At 39.5% G+C, this 22,500-nt stretch overlaps 3 protein-coding genes across 3 annotated transcripts in view; 2 read left to right on the top strand and 1 right to left on the bottom strand.

Annotated features, from left to right (window-relative positions):
- Positions 1–203: 203 nt before the first annotated feature.
- On the bottom strand, positions 204–4,653 carry LOC134182089 (histidinol-phosphate aminotransferase-like). Its single transcript, XM_062649421.1, has 5 exons — positions 4,515–4,653; positions 4,144–4,270; positions 1,537–1,989; positions 1,272–1,473; positions 204–651 (listed from the first exon to the last, which is right to left on the bottom strand). Exons 1-5 carry the CDS (start codon positions 4,597–4,599, stop codon positions 388–390), a joined length of 1,131 nt encoding a protein of 376 aa, XP_062505405.1. The 5' UTR covers positions 4,600–4,653; the 3' UTR covers positions 204–387.
- A 498-nt stretch (positions 4,654–5,151) lies between these two features.
- Positions 5,152–12,398, top strand: LOC134182408 (serine/threonine-protein kinase mTOR-like). Its single transcript, XM_062649807.1, has 6 exons — positions 5,152–5,404; positions 7,630–7,862; positions 7,928–8,029; positions 9,874–9,984; positions 10,042–10,176; positions 12,183–12,398. The coding sequence occupies exons 1-6, from the start codon at positions 5,161–5,163 to the stop codon at positions 12,396–12,398; spliced, it is 1,041 nt and encodes a 346-aa protein (XP_062505791.1). The 5' UTR covers positions 5,152–5,160.
- Positions 12,399–12,951: 553 nt separating this feature from the next.
- LOC134182088 (serine/threonine-protein kinase mTOR-like) overlaps positions 12,952–22,500 on the top strand; it is a 32,340-nt gene continuing 22,791 nt past the window's right edge. Inside the window, 16 exon segments of the mRNA XM_062649420.1 lie at positions 12,952–13,059; positions 13,129–13,174; positions 13,908–14,044; positions 14,788–14,916; positions 14,982–15,049; positions 15,114–15,209; positions 15,849–15,926; positions 15,989–16,107; positions 16,979–17,093; positions 17,161–17,267; positions 17,333–17,431; positions 18,844–18,966; positions 19,769–19,852; positions 19,912–20,004; positions 20,822–20,862; positions 20,924–21,017. Of these exon segments, the coding sequence (XP_062505404.1) occupies positions 13,055–13,059; positions 13,129–13,174; positions 13,908–14,044; positions 14,788–14,916; positions 14,982–15,049; positions 15,114–15,209; positions 15,849–15,926; positions 15,989–16,107; positions 16,979–17,093; positions 17,161–17,267; positions 17,333–17,431; positions 18,844–18,966; positions 19,769–19,852; positions 19,912–20,004; positions 20,822–20,862; positions 20,924–21,017 (1,434 nt within the window). The 5' untranslated portion in view covers positions 12,952–13,054.

Genomic DNA, 22,500 nt, shown 5'->3' with positions numbered 1-22,500 from the left:
TTGTGTTTTTATTTTTGCTTATTGCTGCTGTTTTCATGTTTTATCAGGGCAGGGCCGGCAGAGTAGGGTGGAAGGTGAGCCATGGCCTACCCAACTAATGGGACTTCCATCAATCGGCTTTTATATCCTTGGTCTATTAATGCGAAGTATCAACCAAATTGATATCAATTTCTTGGCAGGCCAGGCTGTTTGCCCCTCAAAAGTTTGCATCACGGTGTGTGCCTGTTTCTATACAATAAGCAAAGACAACTGAATCCCAATTCAAAAAAGCCATACTGTATCAGAGACAACATTTTGTATATAAAAAAAACTAGACTAAGCCATACGGGCACGTTCACAGTAATGTCGACGTTTTACTGTGAACTCGTCCACGTCTATTGTCACCGTTCACTGATCAGTTTTTCTTTTCTTTGTTTTATTTTCTGTTGCATCGTCAGCGTGCTGTTCGGCCACCAACTTGCACACGTCCTTCAGTGTCTCCAGCAACACTTTGTTTTCTTCCGGTGTGCCCACAGTGACACGAAGGCAGTCTTTGCAATGAGGTTCTTTCCCTTTGTATTGCACCACCACTCCCTTGTCGGCCATCATTCTATAGACCTCATGTGCATGCTCAATCTCCGCCAGAAAGAAATTTGCTTCAGAGGAGCGAACCTAGATAATCAGACTGTTAATGATACAGTCTATAGACACTTATTCTGTTCGGTAGTTTTTGCAGGGATCTTGGGGTGTCAGGTTAATTCTATAGGAAAACATGTTTGGAAACATTCAATCTCTCCCATCCTTCCATAGCGTTCTAACTGTTTAAGGTAGCTTGTGAGCTCATTAACTTAAGGTGGAACAAATGACATTAAAAGTTATTATTTTTGATGGACCATTATATATTTTTTATTTTTCATTTTCTTTATTTTGCACATGCATTATAAAAAATGTATATATATTAATATTTTATCTGAATTTGTAAAAACTTTAGAATTAAAATTTTTTGGGCTTAATTAATTAAACACAAATAATTGTATAAAACATTATATAGCAATTACCAATTACTATAAGTAATATATAAATTAAATTGGAAGTTAAACACAAATTGCATTTAATAAAATATATAAAATCAATATTTTATAGAAATTTATCTAAATTAATTGTTTATTCCAACAAAATATATAAGTCAATATTTTATAGAATTTTATATAAATTAATTTTTTTATTACACATTATTGACACTTTACAGTTGACTGTCATTGACTGTCTCTGATTGTTAAATGTCATCTTACGTTCTTCACTTCTGGTGTCTGTCTCATTGATTCCATGAGCTTATCCCTTTCTTGTTGAACTTGCTTCACTCGTTGGTGCATCTCATCTACAAGCTCGAGCGCATCCATGCCCATCTTTGCTGTCATTGTACTCAAATTATATGGGGTTTTCACCTTGTTGAAAACGTCGATTACAGACGGGTGTGCAATAGCCCAACCAAGCCTAAAATGTATTAGAAAGATCACGCTACGTATGAAAAACAACGACTCGACGTATTGTGTTAACCTGATGCCAGCTAAACCGAATGATTTTGACATTGTTTGGAGCACTACAAGATTTGGATATTTGTCTACTAAATCGCAATCACTCGGAGACGTACTGAAGTCAACATACGCCTCATCCAGTGCAACCATGCCCTTGTAATCACTCTCCAACAGCTCAATGATGTCTTCTCGGGGAATCCTTACTCCTGTTGGGTTCCCTGGTGAACATATAAAGATGACTTTCACTTCTGGTGTGATGGCTTTCTTCAGTTTGTCCATGTTCAGTTGATAGTCTGGTGTAAGAGGGACGGAGATAACTTTTGCATCGTTGATGTCTCCTCGGACTTTGTACACGCTGAATGTAGGTGGTGTAACAATAATTGATTCTTTGCCGGGACTGCAGAAAATTCGGATTGTGCTATCGATTGCTTCGTCGCTGCCCACTCCAGTGAAAATTTGTTCAACTCGAATTCCCCTGAGAGAGGTAGAACAGATACAATACCGTGTGTGTGTGTGTGTGTGTGTGTGTGTGTGTGTGTGTGTCTGTCTGTCTGTCTGTCTGTCTGTCTGTCTGTCTGTCTGTCTGTAAATAGTATATTTTCATAAATCGACACTAAAACATCCACATATCATAAACTAAAACAATGTCCAACAACCACCAAGGCTGCAAACAAAACACAACTATCTAGCTAACAACTGTTCAGACTACAAGTCAAAGTTCTGCCTGTCTGCCTTTCTGCTCAACTGTCTATCTGTCTGTCTGTCAGACTTCAAAAACAAACGAATTTTTTTAGCGTCTTACCTGGATTAAAAAGTGTGATTGTGGTCATGATTCGGATGAATACGGATACCATCTTTTAACCTGTAAATATGGGGTGGACCTGTGTGGTCTCACAATTCAGTCTTGAATGGGTGGAGTGAGTGCCTGTCTGACCCTCACCTTCCCCATCAAACAGAACAAATACATCAATACTGAAGACCGTCCAGACATTACAATGTTTGATCCAAATACTGGACAGAATTTCGATATTGATGTGTCCCTGGCTCATCCGTGGAGTCGCGACATTATTAAGAGGGCTAGCAAGGAAAATGGTCATGCTGCCACGACAAGAGAAGAAAACAAATGAAAAATATTCAGAAGAGCTTGTTCCAGGAGGATATGTATCAAGATGTGTTCCTCTTGTGATAGAACATTTTGGGAGGTGGGGCACAAAGGCAGAGTATTCTTGCAGCATTTGTCACAACAGTCAGCAAATCCAGAAGCCAATTTTAATGCTTCCATGTTCATGTCGTATTGGAGAAAAAGATTTTCTACAATTCTGCAAAGATGCAATGCCAAAGTTATCCTTAGAAAACTTTCAAAACTGTCACCTAGTCATGGTGATTAGATAGATTATTTGATTTTGACATTCAAGGTCAAGTCCATTAGTTAATGACTTTGTTGTTTGCAAGGACTGATTTGTAGTTTTAAAAATCCTAGCATATGCACAAGTAGAATCTGTATGAGAATAAATTATCTGTCTGTCTGTCTGTCTGTCCGTCTGTCACTCTCATTTATTGAAACACAAACTCTACGTAACACTAAAATTAAAATGCAAACAAGCTACTGAGTTTAGCTTTAGTTTAATGCAAGCTACTTTGATAGTCTCTATATTATATGTTCTCATTTAGTTCTCCAGGGAAGACACGAGTCAGCTTGTGGAGGATGACTTTAGCGTTACTTCGTTGTAAGATTATTCAGATTTTTTCCTTCAAAAACCTCTAAAGTCAGCTACATTTGTATAGCCTTCAATGTCTGTCTGTCTATCTGTCTGTCCATTAGTTAATGACTTTGTTGTTTGCAAGGACTGATTTGTATTTAAACAATCCTAGCATATGTACAAGTAGAATCTGTATGAGAATAAATTATCTGTCTATCTGTCTGTCTCTGTGTTCAACTGCCTGCCTGCCTGCCTGTCTGCCTGTCCGTCTGTCTGTCAATGGTAGTATATTTCAAACATGCTCACTATTACAGGCTAAACTTTAAATGAATTCAATATGCCCTATAGGGCCACTATACCTATCAATCTAATGTACATAAAACTGAGTTACAAAGTCATTTATGTCATTACGATTACTGGAAGTTAGAATTAAAATCTTCCTAGTGATTGTATTAGCGTTGCACCACTGCAATGTCGTTGAGAAGTGTTTTCGCCAAATGCACATACATTCCTTGCAGTTGTTCTTGCCTGAATCGTCCCATGCCCTCTGTGACAGTTCCTGCAAGTATTTGTTGGCTTCTTTGCTCCAATGACCAAAGTGTTCCATGACAAGGGGAATAAACCTCGATGGTGCTCCAGGAAGTTTGAGTTGACTGTATTGTATTGTTTTCCTCTCCTCTCTGTCTGTCTGTCTGTCAAATAACTGTCTGTCTGTTTGTCTGTCAAATAACTGTCTGTCAAATAACTGTCTGTCTGTCTGTCATACATTTTCGAACATTGAACTATTATACACCATCTCAAAGCAAAGCAACTAAATACTACCCAAGCCAATGTCAGTCAGTCTACTAGTATGTGTCTGTTCAGTGTAATTATCGATCACGTGGTCCACATGTTCGCGCAAAAGACAGTTCACCCACACATACAATCACCTAAACTTCGCAATTTTCTTCTTCAACTCTGCATAAGCAAACGGGTACCGATGCAACTCCTGACCGTCTTCCTGCTCGACCGACAGCACAGACCCAAAGCTGTTCTCGTTAGAATCCAGTAAAATGCCTACAGACAAGGCATGCGTGCACAAAGTAATGAAACAAAAACAAAAAGAAATGTGCCACAAATTCCAATATGGCTTCAGATATTTCACCAACTTACTGACGTATAGCCTTGCTTTACTGTAATTGGGTCATTAACTTTACTAAAACGCTAACTAAAGCTACGGTTGGGCTTTGAGGCCTACAACAAGTTGCGTGCACGTGCAGTCTCTAGCTAGCTAGCTAGCTGTACGTCTCGAGCTCCTAACCTTTCTTGTATTCATCTCTTGCACAGCGGTAAGGAACTAAGTTCAAAATATTCGGACGAATAAGCCTCTCCAAATCTAAAGACATACAGTTACTTTGTAATATTTGTCCACTAACACAGCTCTATCCTAATAAATAGCACATCCGGGTGCTTAAAATCACGTGGTTTGGCGATTGATTTCGTTGGTTTGATGAAAGCTGATGATCCTGAACAAACAGAAACAACCATTGTTACCAACGTTCCAAACTTTTTACAAGCGTCTCTGTTCGACATCTTTTTACAAGCATCTAATCATGACTTTGCTGCATGCGCATGCTGCTAGGACAAACTGCTGTGAAACATCTACGTACGTCTGTAGCGTACGAGGTGTCAAAAGACTATTTTGCTATCATTCGTTGCCGGAAGTCTTCCTTAGCTAATTAACTATAGAAGGCCTAGAGACACCCGTCTACACTGTTTTTAGTAATAATATTATTACATTGCACCAGAAAACCGGATTTTGAATTTCAACTATCTACGATTACAGCTTAGGTAAAAGCCCTAAAATGTGTATCACAAAAAAGTCTAGAGGTGGCAAACAAACTTTGAATTAATTAAACATACGGGTCTCAGTCTAGTTACATAGGAGTCTCCCGGATTAACCGGAGATGACCAGCACGACCATGGAAAGCTGGAAGACCATGTTGGGCGAGTTCGTGGCGGGATTGAAGAGTCGCAGCGACGACGTGCGCGAGAAGACGGCGCACCAGCTGCAACAATACGTCGATACGGAACTGCGAGAGATGAACATCGATGAATACGCTTCATTCATGAATGATCTCAACCACCATATCTTTGAGATGGTCTCCGGATCGGAGGTGCATGAAAAGAAAGGCGGCGTGATGGCAATAAGTAAGAACGAAAAATGGGCGTGGTCATTAATTAATTAATTAGTATTTTATTTATTTTGTTTTATTTTTTATTTTATTTTTATATATTAATTGTAATTAATTAATTAGTATTTTATTTATTTTATTTTATTTATTCTGTTTTGTTTTGTTTATTTTATTTTTATATATTAATTTAATAATTAATTATTTTTATATATTAATTGTAATTAATTAATTAGTATTTTATTTATTTTATTTTATTTTGTTTATTTTATTTTTATATATTAATTGTAATTAATTAATTAGTGTAATTATAATTATTAATTTCAATTTTTTAGTCACTTGGGTGAATGGTGGCATGATAATAAGTAGGAAAACAAAAATGGACGTGGTTAATAATTAATTAATTAATATTTTATTTATTTTATTTTATTTTGTTTATTTTATTTTTATATATTAATTGTAATTAATTAATTACTATAATTATAATTATTAATTTTGATTTTTTAGTCGCTTGGGTGAATGGTGGCATGATAATAAGTAGGAAAAACAAAAATGGGCGTGGTTAATACTTAATTAAATTTATTTGTAACTAATTACAATTAATTAATGTAATATTAACTATTAATTTCAATTTTAGTCTTGGGTAAAAACAGTGGTGTGTGTCTTGAGTAAGAACGGTGGTGTGTGATTGCAATGAATAAAAAACAAAAAGTGGCCATGCTCAATAGTTAATTAATATTTTATTTATTATAGTTTTATAAAGTAATTATAACTATAATTAATTAATTAGTGTAATAATAACTAGCAAATGAAGCTGTGTTTACACCGTCGCTTCAGAGCTACGAGCATGTGTGTGTGTGTGTGTGTGTGTGTGTGTGTGTGTGTGTGTGTGTGTGTGTGTGTGTGTGTGTTTATTGTTAATATCAATGTAAATTTTATTAAATTGTGTCTATCTATTGTCTTTATCATTAGTTAATTATTAGCTTGTTGCTAGAATGTATAATTCTTTGAAAACACAGGTATGCGTTGATGTGATTAGAGATAGTTAGCTAAATATCATCAATGTTCCACAGTGACACTACTTTGAATTCAACACATTCACATGCATGCCAGCTAGCTGTGTTAACTCTAGATCTTGCACGGAGTGCGCTTGTTATCCATGTTATTTCTCAATTATGTATCGCTCTTGCATCACTTGCAGTTGAAGATATATATTGAGGTGGACGCGATTATCATGCTTTCGTTGAGCTGTTGCTATCATCTTTTGTTTCGTTAATTCGTAGCTCTAACTTTAGAGATTGATCTCATACGTCTCCTACCTGCATGGGAAATAATGTGAAGTGACATGTCTAGCAACTGGATCCAGAAGAAAGCAGCGTCAACGTTTCCTACGAATCTTTCTTGCAAGACGATGTTGATCGTTCATCATCAGTAATATAGTATACTTACATCTCTTTAACATATTGATCCTGAAGACCGCGGGTGATGGCATGTTAGTCGTGTGCATGCATGGTCCCATGGAACCTTGGCTTGGCTTCTTGAAGAACAATGAATTTGTTTGTTTGCAATTCTTCTGTGAAATTAACAGACGCGTACAACTATTACTTGAACTTTACTCTGCGCTTCTCAGTTTGACGACAGTTTGACCTTAGAATGGGTAAATGACATCTCGGCTTTTCTGTCATAATGTGCGGGATTTTGTTACGTCACCCATTGTTGGTGTCCCAAAAGGACTCAACAAACCCCCAGAGTGATTCATGCTGACAAGGTATTGTTACGTCACCTACTTTTCGCATCCCAAACCAACTGCTGATTGGCTCAACAAATCCCCGAGCTTGACACATGCTTACAAACATACATAGATAATGACATCCGGACAGAGACCGGAAGTCAATTCAGCCCGTTTGGAGTGAGCTTCTCGCGAAGCAGTCTACCACTCATTTTGGTGTCCTCCTTTTACGCTCATAGCTTAATTATTGATTTCAATTTTTTGTCCTCTGGGTGAATTGCTGCATGATTATAAGTAAGAAAACAAAATTGGGCGTGGTTAATAATTAATTGGTATTTTATAATTAATTATTAATTTTAACGTTTAGTCTCATAGGGAGTGGAGTGATGGCATTAGTTAAATAAAAACAAAAATAAATAGATTAATTAATTAATTATTGACCACACCCACTTTTTGCTTGTTTTTATTTTTAATTAATTAATGAGTTTCATTATAATCATTAATTTAAATTTTAGTGAGTCTCTTGGGTGTTGATGGTGGGAGTTCGACGAAAGTCAATCGTTTCGCAAACTACCTGAGGCACGTGTTGCCATGCGGCGATATGATAGCAATGGAGATGGCTGCGAAAACAGTCGGACAGCTCGCTCTCAGTGGAGGAACGTTCACAGCTGAGTACGTTGAGTTTGAGGTGAAACGATCGTTGGAAGCATTACAGGCAGACAGAATTGAAGGACGAAGGCATGCTGCTGTAAGTCCGTTGATCGAACGTATAGAAATGTATTAAAGGAGTCTGGTTTTTACTGGGTTTCTAAGGTGCTGATTCTGAGGGAGTTGGCTGTCAATGCACCGACGTTGTTTTATCAGAAAGTGCAGCCATTTTTTGACAACATCTTTACGGCAGTTAGAGACCCAAAGGTGGGTGGTAGACTAGATGGCAGCATGTTGCTATGATGTATCTTCTAAAGATGCAGCAAGTTAATGTGTGGGAAAATCTAAGTGTTGTGGTTGTGAGGTTGTTGAATGAGGCAATTATTATAGTAATTGTATAAGAGGTAGGCAGATAGGTGTGTGTCTGTGTGTGTCTGTGTGTGTGTGTGTGTGTGTGTGTGTGTGTGTGTGTGTGTGTGTGTGTGTGTGTGTGTCTGTCTGTCTGTCTGTCTGTCTGTGTGTGTGTGTGTGTGTGTGTGTGTGTGTGTGTGTGTGTGTGTGTGTGTGTGTGTGTGTGTCACTGTGTGTGTGTCACTATGTTTGTGCACGATTGTGTGTGTGTGTATGCACGCGTGCGTGCATGTGTGTGTGTGTGTGTGTGTGTGTGTGTGTGTGTGTGAGTGTGTGTCACTATGTGTGTGTGTCACTGTGTTTGTGCACGATTGTGTGTGTGTGTGTGTGTGCACGTTTGTGTGTGTGTGTGTGTGTGTGTGCGCACGCGCGCACGTGCGCACGCACGCACGCGCTGTAGCTCAATTGGTTAGTGAGTGCATTTGGAGAATGAAAACATGTGAGACCTTGCAGGGTTGTAGGTTCAAGTCACAGTGATGGCGAGCTATGGCATAATTTCTGTAAGCAAGAGACTTACACACAATTGCTTCTCTCGACTCAGGAGTATAAATGAGTACCTAGTCATTGACTGGGGTGGACATGACCGCTGGCTTGGCAGTAACATCATACAGCAGATGGGTACTTGTGGGCCTTGGTGTCCAGTCCAAGAGCTGCGCCATAGTCAGTGCACTTGGATAACTCAGGCCAAGCTCCAGGTGGATTGTAGTGCTGACCCTAAGCCTCCACGTAGCACATGGAGGCCCTTCTTCTAGAGGCAGGGGAGCTATCACTGCAACTGACCTTAAAGGAGCACTTCACCGGTCTGTGCATCTCTGACTCGGCCCTTAGCACTAAATGTTTCTGGTCACACATCAAGTTGGGAAGTTTGGCACTATCTCAGAGCAAACTTGATAGCGGACCATTATGCTAAGGTTAGAAAACAAATACGTACGAGGCGGTTTTCCAAATAACGTCGACTAGGTGTAGGTTTCATTTACCGCTTCGTGTAGACTTTTTGCTAGGTGAAAGTAACATGTGCTTTTGCATCACTAACTCACCTTCAATCAACGGCGAAAAGCACACATACGGCGATGGTTCGCTGTAGAATGAAGTCACTTTTTGTCATGTGATTATGTACAGTAACGCACGTTTCCGTGTGTTTTTTGCATCATTCAAGCCCTTTTGAACTGTACTATGGCCTCCATTCATAGAAAGAAACACGGAGGAAAATGCGAAAGACAGAGCGATTGCAAGTCGCTCAACAAGATCATGTGGAGTCTACAATGTACGAACGACTGAGTCGCTTATGGACTGTAACTTGTTCTATTTTACTGTTAGAGTCACCTGAAGCATCTAGACTCATCTCTTGTGTGCTCTAGTAGTTGGCCTCGGAAATCAAGACCAAAACAATGCACTGCACAACACAGCAAGCGTTCGGTCTGCAGCCTAAGGCCTTAACATCCGTTAACGTCTACTGTGTGTGCATCAATCGGTGAAGTGTTCCTTTAAGGTTGACGTCATTCATAATTGACGTGGAGGGCTTGACATTTGTCCATTTTGTCCATTTGTGTGTGTGTGTGTGTGTGTGTGTGTGTGTGTGTGTGTGTGTGTGTGTGTGTGTGTGTGTGTGTGTGTGTGTGTGTCTGTGTCTGTGTCTGTGTCTGTGTCTGTGTCTGTGTGTGTGCTATTTTTATGTACTAAATTTACTTTGTTACATGCAGCAAGCTATCAGAGAGGGTGCAGTTGCTGCTCTGCGTGCGTGTCTTGTTCTGACGTCTCAACGAGAATCGAAAGACGTTCGTAGTTCTGTCTCTAGAAGAACTTGGTATCAGGTATGATATGATCTACTATGTTATCTATCATATTATGGTGACTGGTTGGTTATACAGCAAGCATATGAAGAGGCTGAGAAAGGTTTGTCAGAACAGAGAGAGAAGGGATCGACTTTGTCGCGTGATGATCGCACGCATGGCGCATTGCTTATCATCAATGAATTGATATTAAACAGCAATCTGGAATCAGAGGTGAGGAGGATGCTCTTAGTACCAGAAATATAGAGAGTGTCTCGTTTAGTAATAAGGAGTTCAGAAATTGGTAGATCAGTGTTGTTGTAGCTGCATGAATGGTAGACTGAGAGAGCAACAGATGAGGTGCAACAGGTCAATTGTAAATGGATGACTAAATGGCGCGGCTTAATGACAGACAGATTGACAAGGGACAGACAGACAGATAGACAGACAAACTGATAAACAGATGGACAGACAGACAGGTAGACAGACAAACTGATAACAAATGGACAGACAAACAGATAGACAGAACTGACAACAGATGGACAGAGAGACAAACAGACAGACAAACTGATATTACAGATGGACAGACATACAGATAGACAGACAAACTGATAAATTATTTAATAGATAGACAAACTGATAACCAGATGAACAGACAAACAGACAGACAGATAGACAGACATATAGACAGACAAACTGATAGACAGACAAACTGATAAACAGATAGACAGACAAACTGATAACAAATAGACAGACAGACAGACATATAACAAACTGATAAATTGATGGACAGACAGACAGACAGACAGATAGACAAACAGACAGACAGACAGACAGACAAAAACTGATAAACCATGGACAGACAATTGACAAACTGATAAACACATGGACAGACAAACAGATAGACATATACACAGATAGACAGACAGATAGACAAACAAACTGATAAACAGATAGACAGATAGACAGACAGACAAACTGATAAACAGATGGACAGACAAATAGACAGATAGACAGACAAAGAGCTGGACATACAAATGGACAGACATATAGACAGACAAACTGATAACAAATGGACAGACAGACAGATGGATAGACAGACAGACAGATAGACAAACTGATAAACAGATGGACAGACAAACAGATAGACAGATAGACAGACAGACAAACTGATAAACAGATGGGCAGACAAACAGACAGATAGAAAGACAAACTGATAAACAGATAGACAGATAGACAGACAGACAAACTGATAAACAGATGGACAGACAAACAGACAGCTAAGCAGTGATTTTCCTAGCCTCTGCAAAACATGCGTCCTCATCTAAAAATGTGCATATGTAGCCCCACTTTAAAAGACATGGCCAGAGTTGGTGGTACGTTGTGCTAACCCTAACCTTTCAGCTCACAAAAACACTAAATTCAAGTACACAGTACGTGTACTGTTGAGTTCCTTCTGTAGGCATTTGCATTCTGGTTTTTCGTTTGTTTACATGTACTACATCTGTTTATCTGTCATCATCTATAGTATGATTATAATATATCTGGCTTTCATTTATTAGTTATTTATTTAAGTTTATTAGGTTATCATAAGCCCTTCCTGCAAAGGAAACCAAAGGATAAACTTTGCATATCAAAGGAATATTCTGATCCAATGGGTGGAGCGATGGTCATTATCCAATTATCTTGTAGGATCGACTGACCAACAGCTAGAACCTTTTGACCTCTAGTAGAGCAGCTCTTATTTCAATCAGTGGTTTAATGAGTGCCTGGTTGCACTTGCAGCCAGGGTTTAGCAGTTTAGTGGTCCTTCGTAGTAGACAAGAATGAACATAATAGGATGCGTCTCGCTGTCTGAAATCTGCATCCCAACTTCCTCAAATGCGTCCCAGGACGCATCAAATGTATTGTAGGAAAATCACCGGATAAGGCAGATAAATTGGTAAACAGATAGACACACAGACAGATAGATAGACAGACAGATAGTCAGACAAACAAGCAGACAAAGTGATAAACAGATAGTCAGACAGACAGATAGACAGACAGATAGTCAGGCAAACAAGCAGGCAAACTAATAAACAGACAGACAGATGGGCAGAAAGAGCTAAACTCGTGATTTACAATATGCCACTATTGATGCTGTCCATTAACGTATGGCGTGACTATTCATATATTTGATTATGTACTGCCATTAACATATGGCGTGACTATTCATATATTTGATTATGTACTGCCTCTAGTTTTTGGAGTGGGATGTTGATGACATTGAACTCCAGCAACAGAAACCATATCTGAAGGCATTAGAAGATCTCAGCAACTCGAACTCCAGACCCTACGAAAAGTTCCATCATCGACAGACAACGGGAAGCCAATCAAGGTTGGAGAGGGGATACAGTCAACTGTGCAGAGAGTTTATGCTCAGCAAGTTTGGTGAAGTAAGACTGAAGTTGACCTGATGTTGCTTGTGTTGTTGTCTTGGCTTTTGTTGTATTGGAAATTGTCTGGCTATGGTAGCTGAATTGTGTTGTCGATTGTGGATTGATAGTGTTGTCTCTGTCTTGTGTTGTGGTTCTGATGAGGTTTGTGGTTGTCTATGATGTCTGTTGGTTGAGTTGTAGGGGTGTCATTTGTTTCTCTGTTTGTTTGTTTGTTTGTCTCTTTATGTGCTGTGCTTGTTTGCCTTTGTCTGTCTGTTGTTTGTTTGTCAGTTTGTTTGTTTATCAGTTAGTCAGTCACTTTGTTTGTCTGTTTGTTTATCAGTTTGTCAGTTTGTTTGTCTGATTGATTGTTTGTCAGTTTTTCAGTGTGTTTGTCTATTTGTTTATTAGTTTGTCAGTTTGTTTGTCTGTTTGATTGTTTGTCCATATTTTCATTTATTTTTATTTATTTTATATTGTTGTGTTTGTTTTTTGTTGTCTGTCAGTTCATTTATCTGTTTGTCTATTTGTCTGCTCATTATACAATACAATTCTACCAGTCTCATTGTATTTTGTTTCCACGGGTGTGTCACCATGTGCTGAGACTTCGTACCAGCCGAAATGTCAATCAACTGGTTCAACAAGGACTCCTCGCATTACTGCCTCGTCTGGCTGCTTTCCAGTCAGAAACATTTATGAGGTGAGAAGGACGTTTAGCTGTTCGTACAATGAGGCAGCTGTCAATAACCGTTTTGGTTTTATATATCAGTTACTTGGGCGAGAGCATGTACTATTTTCTCAACTGTTTGAAGAAGGTGAGAGTAGACAAGGTTTATGTTACATTTTGAATTTGTTGACTAATTTGTGAATTGAAACTGTGATGATTGTATGAGATCATTGAGTTAATGCGATTGGACGCTGTTGGGTGGTTGGATGAGGTCAATGCGTGTGATATTGTGGCATGCTGATCAGGAAAGCAATGAGTGTGTTTACAGACATGCTGTAGCAGATGGTTATGTGAACAGACAGACAGACAGACAGACAGACGAACAGACAGACATGTGGTGGCATGTCTATTGAATTAGTGACAACCTGTCATGGACCTCTATTTCTTTGATGAGATGTCAGACCTGCTTTTGATCCTCATTTTTGTATGTCATGTTGGACAAGCAAACTTGTTGGCAGCTGGAACAACACTTTTAATGATATTTACAGTTTGGTTTTGACATGGCATTCTTGGAGACAAACAACTAAACAGACAGATAGACAGGCAGACAGACAGACTCACAAACAGACAGACATGCAGACAGACAGACACACAGACAGACAGACAGACAGATGGACAGACAGACAGACACACGGAGATGAATGGATGGACCGGCTACTACATCATAAGAGTGACAGACAGATCAGTGACAGGCAAACAAATTGACTGTGTATGTGCTCAATCATGGGTCATGTTGTTAAACAATCATTTGGGTAACTGTATTACACATTGCAGTATGTACTTCATCTGTTTTCATATTTACTGTTTTTGTTTGATTAAAGGAACGAGATAGGTCTAACGCTTTCAGAGCTGTTGGATTGACAGCCATTGCTGTTGGTACGGACATCATACCTCATCTCGAGCCAATTTTGGCGATCATTCGAACTACATTAAGTGGCATCAGAGATTCATCCCTAAGGTCTGGGCAGCTCTTTATGCTGTAGTGTATTACAGCTGTGGAGAAAATATTTCGTAGTATTATCAATCAGTGTGTTTTGGTACTGTTGTATGCATGTCTATAGTATGTACACTTTTGTTTGTGTTTTGTTGTTTTGTTAGTTGTTTATTAGTTTGTTTGTATTGTCAGTTTGTCTTCTTGTTTGTTTCTTTGTTAGTCTATTATCTGTTTGTCTGTTTGTCTTGTTTTTTGTTTGTTTGTTTGTTTGTTTGTCAGTCTGTCTGTTTGTTTGATCGGTTGGTTAGTTGGTTTGTTTGTCTATCATTTGTTTGTTTTTAGTTTGTCTTGTTTGTTTGTTGGTTTTTATTTTTTTTTTTTTGGTAGATTGATTGGCTGTTTGTCTATCATTTGTTTGTCTGTTTGTCAGTGGTCTTGTTTGTGTGTTTGTTTGTTTGTTTGTTAGTTTGTCTTTTTGTTTGTTTGTTTGTTAGTTTGTCTTTTTGTTTGTTTGTTAGTTTGTCTTTTTGTTTTGTTTGTTTGTTTCTTTGTTTGCCTATCATTTGTTTGTCTGTCAGTTTGTTTTATTTGTTTGTTTCTTTGTCTTTTTGTTTGTTTCTTTGTTTGTCTTTTTGTTTGTTTGGTAGGTTGTTTGTTTGTTTGTCTGTCATTTGTATGTCAGTTTATCTTGTTTGTTTGATTGTTTGTTTGTTGGTCTCTCATTTGTATATTAGTCATGAATTTCTACCTACTTTTTCGTTCTTTAGGAGAAGCAAAGCTAGTCCTCCTGACTACTCTGTATTCAACTGTATCAGCATGCTCGCCAGAGCACTGGGTGACAGTCTTGCAAACGATGTGAAGTCTCTGCTAGATTTGATGTTAGCAGCCGGACTAAGGTATTACCAATTTACATAGTCTTTTTTCTTCTTTGTCAGCAATAAATAATACGTATGTCTTACAGCCCTGCTCTCACATCAGCGTTGAAGACACTGGCAGCTGACATTTCATCACTTAAGCGTGACATTCAAGGTGATTTATGCTTGATTGATCTGTTTGTATTGTATTGTATGCATTTGTGGTGTGTGCTGTGTAGGTGGTCTTTTGCAGATGTTGTCGTCTATTTTGTTAAATAAACCTACAAAACACCAACCGGCTACGAGAACTGTTTCTTCAACGTCAATTCAATCAGGTGATATGTAGTGATATGTTGTACAAGTGGGGCATGAACTGTTGTACATGTGGGGTATGAACTGTTGTCTTCTACTAGGCAGCATTCAATGCAATGTTGGGATTTGAGTTAGACCTAGTAGAGTGTGTGTACAGATGGAAAGATACTTATGCACTGAAAGCACAAACAAGTGGACAGATGAGTGGACAGACAGATGGGCATACAAAGACATGCAGACACACAATCTGACAGAGAGAGGGAACAGAACAGTCTGATGAACGTGTATACATAAATACGTACATACACATGTTGACAGTGAGGCAGGTAGGTAGACAGATAGACAGACAAGCAGATGGACAGACAGACAAACAGACAGATGGACAGACAGACAGACAACAGATGGACAGACAGACAGACAGACAGACAACAGATGGACAGACAGACAGACAGACAGACAACAGATGGACAGACAGACAGACAGACAGACAGACAGTAACTTGAAAGACAGATACACATACAACAGACAGAAAGACAGACAGACAGACAGACAGACAGAAGACTGATAGACATACAACAGACGGACAGACAGACACTTTCACAGACAAACCACAATGCAGATAGATGAGACCACTTACAGTGTTTATTGTGATCTGATTGTAGGAGGCTCTGGATTTGACGTAAGTGAGTCTAGCAACCTCACACTTGCTATGCAGACCCTCAGTTCATTTGAATTTGACAGTGAGCTTTATGTGACAGTTTTGACGTCGAGTTGTGTAATCTTTAAGATGCAATGCTGTTAGGTCACACTTTGACTCAGTTTGTACGCCAGTGTGCAGACAACTTTCTTTATAGTGAACAGAAACAAGTGCGAATGGAAGCCGTTAAGACCTGTTGTCGTCTTTTGACACCAGCTCTGAAGGTGTGTTTATCAAATTGTCTCAATGTCTTCACTTTGCTTTGCGTTTCAGGTTGCTTGTGTGGTGTGTGTGTGTGTGTGTGTGTTGTTGTTGTTGTTGTGTGTGTGTGTGTGTGTGTGTGTGTGTGTGTGTGTGTGTGTGTGTTTGGTACTGTAGCTCAATTGGTTAGAGTGCATTTGGAGAGTGAAAACATCCGGGACCTTGCAGGATTGCAGGTTCAAGTCACAGTGATGGCGAGCTATGGCACAATTTCCTTAAGCAAGAAACTTACACACAATTGCTTCTCTTGACTCAGGAGTATAAATGAGTACCTGGTCATTGACTGGGGTGGACATGACCGCTGGCTTGACATCATGCAAATAACATCATGCAGCAGACGGGTACTTATGGGCTGTAGTGTCCAGTCCCAGAGCTGCGCTATAGTCAGTGCACCTGGATGACTCCGGCCAAGCTCCAGGTGGATTATAGCGCTGGCCCTAAGCCTTCAAGTAGCGCATGGAGGCTCTGTCTCTAGAGGCAAGGGGAGCTATCTGTGCAACTGACCTTAAGGTCGACGTTGAATGACGTGGAGGGCTTGACATTTGTCATTTGTCCATTTGTGTGTGTGTGTGTGTGTGTGTGTGTGTGTGTGTGTGTGTGTGTGTGCATGTGTACGTGCGTGCATGTGTGTGCGTGTGTCTGTCTGTCTGTCTGTCTGTCTGTCTGTCTATTTCTCTGTCTTTCTGTCTGTCTGTCTATCTCTCTGTCTTTCTGTCTGTCTGTTTGTTTGACTGTCTGTCTGTCTGTCTGTCTGTCTGTCTGTCTGTTTGTTGATCCGTTTCTTAACTGTGTCCTCTCACATGTGAGATTTTAAATGTCTGTTGTTACAAACAGCTTCAGGTTTCACCAACTGGTCAAGTAATAGCTGCTGGTCCAGTTAGTCAAACACAAGCCAAAGTAGTGTCTGAAGTTCTCGGTAAATTGCTGTCTACGGGCATAACAGACCAAGGTAAACACTCAATATATTAGCAACGATCACTCTCACATCACTAATTCCTTAATATGCTCTTATACAGAGGAGGACATACGACTCTGTGTTCTCAGTAATCTTGATGGAAGGTTTGACGGTCACCTAGCACAGGCAGAAAATCTTAATGCTTTGTTTGTGGCACTCAATGACGAGGTTAACACTTGACATGGTTCTGTACTTCAATGGGTTTTGCATTAGTTGCTTGCATTGTGTTGTAGTTGTTTTCTGTTCGTGAGTTGGCTATCTGTACTATCGGTCGCCTCAGTGCTCTTAATCCAGCATATGTGATGCCATCCCTGAGAAAGACACTTATCCAAGTAGGTGTTTGCCACTGCATTGCGCAGCGGAGTGAGGTTGTAATGTTTTAGAGATGTCTGTCTGTCTATCTATCTGCTGTCTGTCTATCTGTGAGACTGTCTGTCTGTCTGTCTGTCTGTCTGTCTTTCTATCTGTCTTGTGTGTCTGGCTGCCTGCCTGCCTGCCAGCCTGCTTGGAGAAAATGATCGATTATCCTAGAAAACTTCAACATTGCTTAACTTTGGATATATCACAGAAACAGTCAGAAGATTTTGTTAAAAACATAAATCAAATAGGGATGCTGCCAGACTTAGGTCATTACAGGGGAACGGTGCAGGAGCATGGCTTGATTTTATTCCCTTAACATACAAGAATGCACTTAAACCTAACGAATTTCGTTTAGCATCTTGTGTAAGATTGGGGATCAACTTGTCATTTAGTCGATTGCTTAAGCATTGTGACTGCGGGCAGAAGTTAGATCAAGAAGATTTCATTTGGTTACTTGTAAATATGGAGGCGGTCCTGTCTGGTCTCACGATATTATTGTTGCTGAGTGGTCTGCTTGCCTAACGGACCTGGGTATTCCTCATCAAACAGAACCAAGAAACAGATACGTACAAAGTGATGGAAGACCAGACATTACATTTTACGACATTGATTCTGGTGTCACCTATGAATGTCATGTTTGTTTGGCTCACTCTTGGAGGAAAGACATAGTGAACGGACAAAGGCTTGCAGACATGCAGCGACAAAACGTGAATCAGAAAAATGTTACAAATATTCAAAGGAGATCTTGCCAGATGGATCTAGTCCTGAAATTGTTCCGCTAGTTTTTTAGCATTTCGGCACATGGGGATCACAAGCGGAAAACTTACTGCATAAACTGGGAAGAAAGACAGGGCTCATTGAAGCAAGACGAGTAAATGCAGAGTTTATGTCATATTGGCGACGACATTTTTCTGTAGCTCTCCAAAAATGCAATTGTAAAGTTGTCTTGAGAAAAGTGTCTAAGTTTTCAACAAACAGACTAATGGAGGATAATGTAGTTAGCAAAGATAGATACATTCAGTACTTCACGCATTGAAATAGTTGAACTTGTAACTTGTTTAGGAAGCACTTTCTTTTAATTATTGAAAAATCGGGTATTCTAGTGTGTAGAGATGCTATATCCTAATAAAGTAATCTGCCTGCCTGCCTGCCTGCCTGTCTGTCTGTCTGTTTGTCTGTCTGTCTGTCTGTCTGTCTGTAAACAGGATATCTCTTAAATGACTTATTTAGATGATGGGTTGGTAGGTATGATTGTTAATTTAGTGACGTAATGCGAATGTTTCTATGAGCTTTGTGATACAAATGTGTCTCGAAAAACAGTTTCTTTGTGTTGTGGACTACAACAATTTTTATGTGACAGTTGTGTGTCTGTAATTTCTTGTAGATCTTGACAGAGTTGGAGTTCAGCGGAGTCGTACGAAACAAGGAACAAGCAGCCAAACTGCTCAGTCATCTCATTGCAAATGCTCCTCGTCTCATTAAGCCGTACATGGAGCCAATACTTAAGGTACACGCAACGATCTACAATAGACAAGAGCTCTGTATTCAGTTATTAATTAATTATTAGTAACTAACTCTCGGGTTCTCTTGCTACTATACCAGCTATGCATAGTGAATAAAGAGCTGTTTATTGCATAATCTTAACTATGCTGAGTGTATATCTTGTAGCAAGGCTATCAAAATTTGTAACAGAAACCACAGCATTGATTATTGTTAACACACTATGGTGGATTTTCAGTTAGAAATTTTTTAGTTGTAAATGTTGTCTTATAACTTGGATAGACGAGTAGTTATGCGATGTGGTTGTTGCAACTTGTGTAACACAGTGGAGTGAGGCTGTAATGTTTTTAGAGGTTTATGTATGTGTGTCAATGTGCTTCTCTGTCTGTGTCTGTCTGTCTGTTTGTTTGTTTGTCTGTCTGTCTGTTTGTCTGTCTTTCTGTCTGTCTGTCTGTCTGTCTGTTTGTGTGTATGCATGTCTGTCTGTCTGTCTGTTTGTGTGTATGCATGTCTGTCAGTCTGTCTGTTGTGTTTGTGCATGTCTGTCTGTTTGTCTGTTTGTCTGTCTGTCTGTAAACATGATATATCTTTAACAACTCAACATATCAATATTAGATTTTTAGAATATGAAGATCTTACCAAAATCTTAGACGAGTTCAAAAATGGGCACTCAGGGTTGACAAATCAATTAATAAATTAATCAACTTTAAACCAACACCACAGGATGGCACGTGGGTTGTGCAATCCCATCATTGATGTCTTGTAGTTTTCTTTTGTATTTGTTTAGTCAATTTTGTTTGTTTATGAAGGCGCTGGTTCCTAAATTGAAGGAGCCGGATATCAATCCAGGGATTATGACGAGTATTTTGGCTGCTCTTGGAGAGCTCGCTGGCGTATGGGTTTCTACAATAGTTGGTGGTGACAATGAATTGTGATTTGGGTTTATGCGCAGGTTAGTGGCAGAGACATGAGACCATTTGCCGATGAACTCTTTCCTGTACTAATCGAAATCCTGCACGATTCATCATCACATCAGAAGAGAGAGGTACGTAGTATAGTAGTAGTAACTGAGGTAGTTGACGCATGGAAAGTCACAACAGACATCCAGGCAGACCGAGAGTGGCATACATACTTATGGTCAAATACGGTGTATCATCGCTTGTTCACTCTCCTGTGTGCAGCAGATATCAACAAGGGGTTTGGATGCATGAAAAGAACGGACCTAAAAGCGTCTTCCCGACTGCATATTTTTGTGTTGTCAGTGTTGCTGGCCGTATTTATGGCTAGTGCCAAATTGTGGCCACAAAACAGTCTTCGGTGCAACTTGATTAATATCAATAGTAATATCAGCAAATGACCAATTCCAAAACTTGAAAAATTATCTAACTTGATATATTACCTCATGCAATGAATAAGACTCCCACGCCAGACCTGGTGCCACAATTGGTGCCATCACCATGGCAATGATATTCCTGGTGATGGCGATACAGGATGATGTCTCCAACTATTGAAGAATCTTGACTTGCTAATTAATTGTGAGCGCCACACACATCTAAGTTTTTTTGGAATTTTATTTTGTTGGCACCAGCATGCAACAAGGTTACTACATAACTTACATTAGACGATTGATGACGTCATACGCAAAACATATCTGGAGGACAATGAAGGTCAGATATGCAGTCGGACATGCGAGGGCCAGATAAGCGAGGATACACTGTAGTGATTGTATCTACTTAATTAATTTAGATGAACATAGATCCATTAAACACCTCATTGGTATCAATAATCATAACATGATTAATAGGAAATCCAACACCAATGCAACGTTTACCTCCACTGTGTATGTGTCTGTTTCATTTTAGGTTGCTTTGTGGGTGCTCGGTCAGATTGTAGAGAGCACAGGGTTTGTAACTAACAAAGCACGGTTGCATATATACTGACATAGTGTGTGCTTCTGTGGACAGCTATGTTGTAGAGCCGTACAGTAAGTATCCCAACTTACTGGAGGTTCTATTGAACGTCCTCAAGACAGAACAACAGACGTCAACAAGACGAGAGGTAGGAGTAGTTACCATCGTGTGTCGTGTTAGTCATCAAGTAGTGAGCGCAAGCTTGAGTTTTAAGATTGCAAAGCTCAGAGGCGTGTTTATCTTTTGTCTGTTTAGCTGTTAGTGTCTTAGGGTTAGTGACTGTCTATTCACGTGACCAGAAAGTATGTAAATAGTCTGTAGTTGTTGTGGACCGTAACGAGAGTTATTACATACACAAGTCTAAAAACATTTTGAAAAAAAATTGAGAAAGATGTAGGGTTGCTGAACGAAAACGAATAGAAACAAGATCATGTAAGGGCGTGCTGTGACATTGTTCATGAGATCACTCATACAGACTGACATCATTCCTACATTGCACTATTTTCTAGACACTCTGTGTTTTATACCCTAGAAGATGGTGCAATGTAGGGATGATGTATTGCTCAGTCTGTATGAGTGAATTCATGAAAGATGTCACAGCACACCCTTACATGGTCTTGTTTCTATTCTTTTTTGTTCGGCAACCCACACACATCTTTCTCATTTTCTCAAATTTTTTTAGACTTGTTTGCATTCTTTTTTGAACTGAAAGTAAAGAAATATACTAGAAGCATGGGATAGAGTTGACCTCAGATCAATATACTTAGAGCTAGAGCAGGAGCTATAACATTGGTATAATGTACATGATAGTCATTGTAATCATACAAAATGACTGTCATTTCACGTGACCACAAAGTCTGTAAATAGTCTGTAGTCGTTAAGGACAGTAACGAGTTATTATTACATACAGGACATGAATATCGCTCGTGGTTACAAAATGTTAGGTTCATGTATAAATGTTGTAAGCCATGAATTCGATTGATTTGATGTTGGCAGTTACAGACAGGCAAGTTCTGTTGTTATTATTGACAAGACCTGGCAATCACAAACATTACTTACACTGTTCTGGTAACTCTTTTTCTGACTGGCTGTTCATCCATTGTCTTTGGTTGTCATGTACGATCAATCACAGATATTGCTTTGCGATTGGACGAAGCAAAGGGCGTGACAGACACCGTCCACCTCACATCCACACACCCACATAGCTTGCAGACCAGAAGTAAGTTAACTCCTATACGTTTTGAGTATCCTACTCACTAAGTCTGATGACAAAGTTTTGTTTCTTATTGACTATCTTGGAGCTTTGACTACAATGCCAACTGTGGTGTGGGCACCTGAAGTCCCATCAGGACCCCAGTCACACACACACACACACACACACACACACACACACACACACACACACACACACACACACACACACACACACACACACACACACACACACACACACACACTGACACATACACACACACACACACACACACACACACACACACACACACACACACACACACGCACGCACGCACTTGAGTGGCTGATGGACTTTGTCGCAGTCGAGGGGCCTTTGCCACCCCAGTCTAATACGATTGTGTTTAATGACTATAGCAACTACTAGCTAGCTATGGTAC

The sequence above is a fragment of the Corticium candelabrum genome, chromosome 7 (genome assembly GCF_963422355.1).
Source record: "Corticium candelabrum chromosome 7, ooCorCand1.1, whole genome shotgun sequence".
Classification (NCBI taxonomy): domain Eukaryota; kingdom Metazoa; phylum Porifera; class Homoscleromorpha; order Homosclerophorida; family Plakinidae; genus Corticium; species Corticium candelabrum.
The sequence above is the reverse complement of the archived record's forward strand: the minus strand, read 5'-3'. Positions and strand labels throughout refer to the sequence as shown.

Excerpts from the sequence above, each read along its gene's own strand:
- LOC134182089 (XM_062649421.1), bottom strand. The coding sequence starts at position 4,599 with ATGTCTTTAGATTTGGAGAGGCTTATTCGTCCGAATATTTTGAACTTA. Across the intron at positions 1,990-4,143 it reads AAGAAAATTGCGAAGTTTAG|GGGAATTCGAGTTGAACAAA; the intron begins GTGATTGTATGT and ends TACCTCTCTCAG. Across the intron at positions 1,474-1,536 it reads TTCGGTTTAGCTGGCATCAG|GCTTGGTTGGGCTATTGCAC; the intron begins GTTAACACAATA and ends AATACATTTTAG.
- LOC134182408 (XM_062649807.1), top strand. The coding sequence starts at position 5,161 with ATGACCAGCACGACCATGGAAAGCTGGAAGACCATGTTGGGCGAGTTC. Across the intron at positions 5,405-7,629 it reads AGGCGGCGTGATGGCAATAA|TGAGTCTCTTGGGTGTTGAT; the intron begins GTAAGAACGAAA and ends TTTAAATTTTAG. Across the intron at positions 8,030-9,873 it reads CGGCAGTTAGAGACCCAAAG|CAAGCTATCAGAGAGGGTGC; the intron begins GTGGGTGGTAGA and ends TGTTACATGCAG.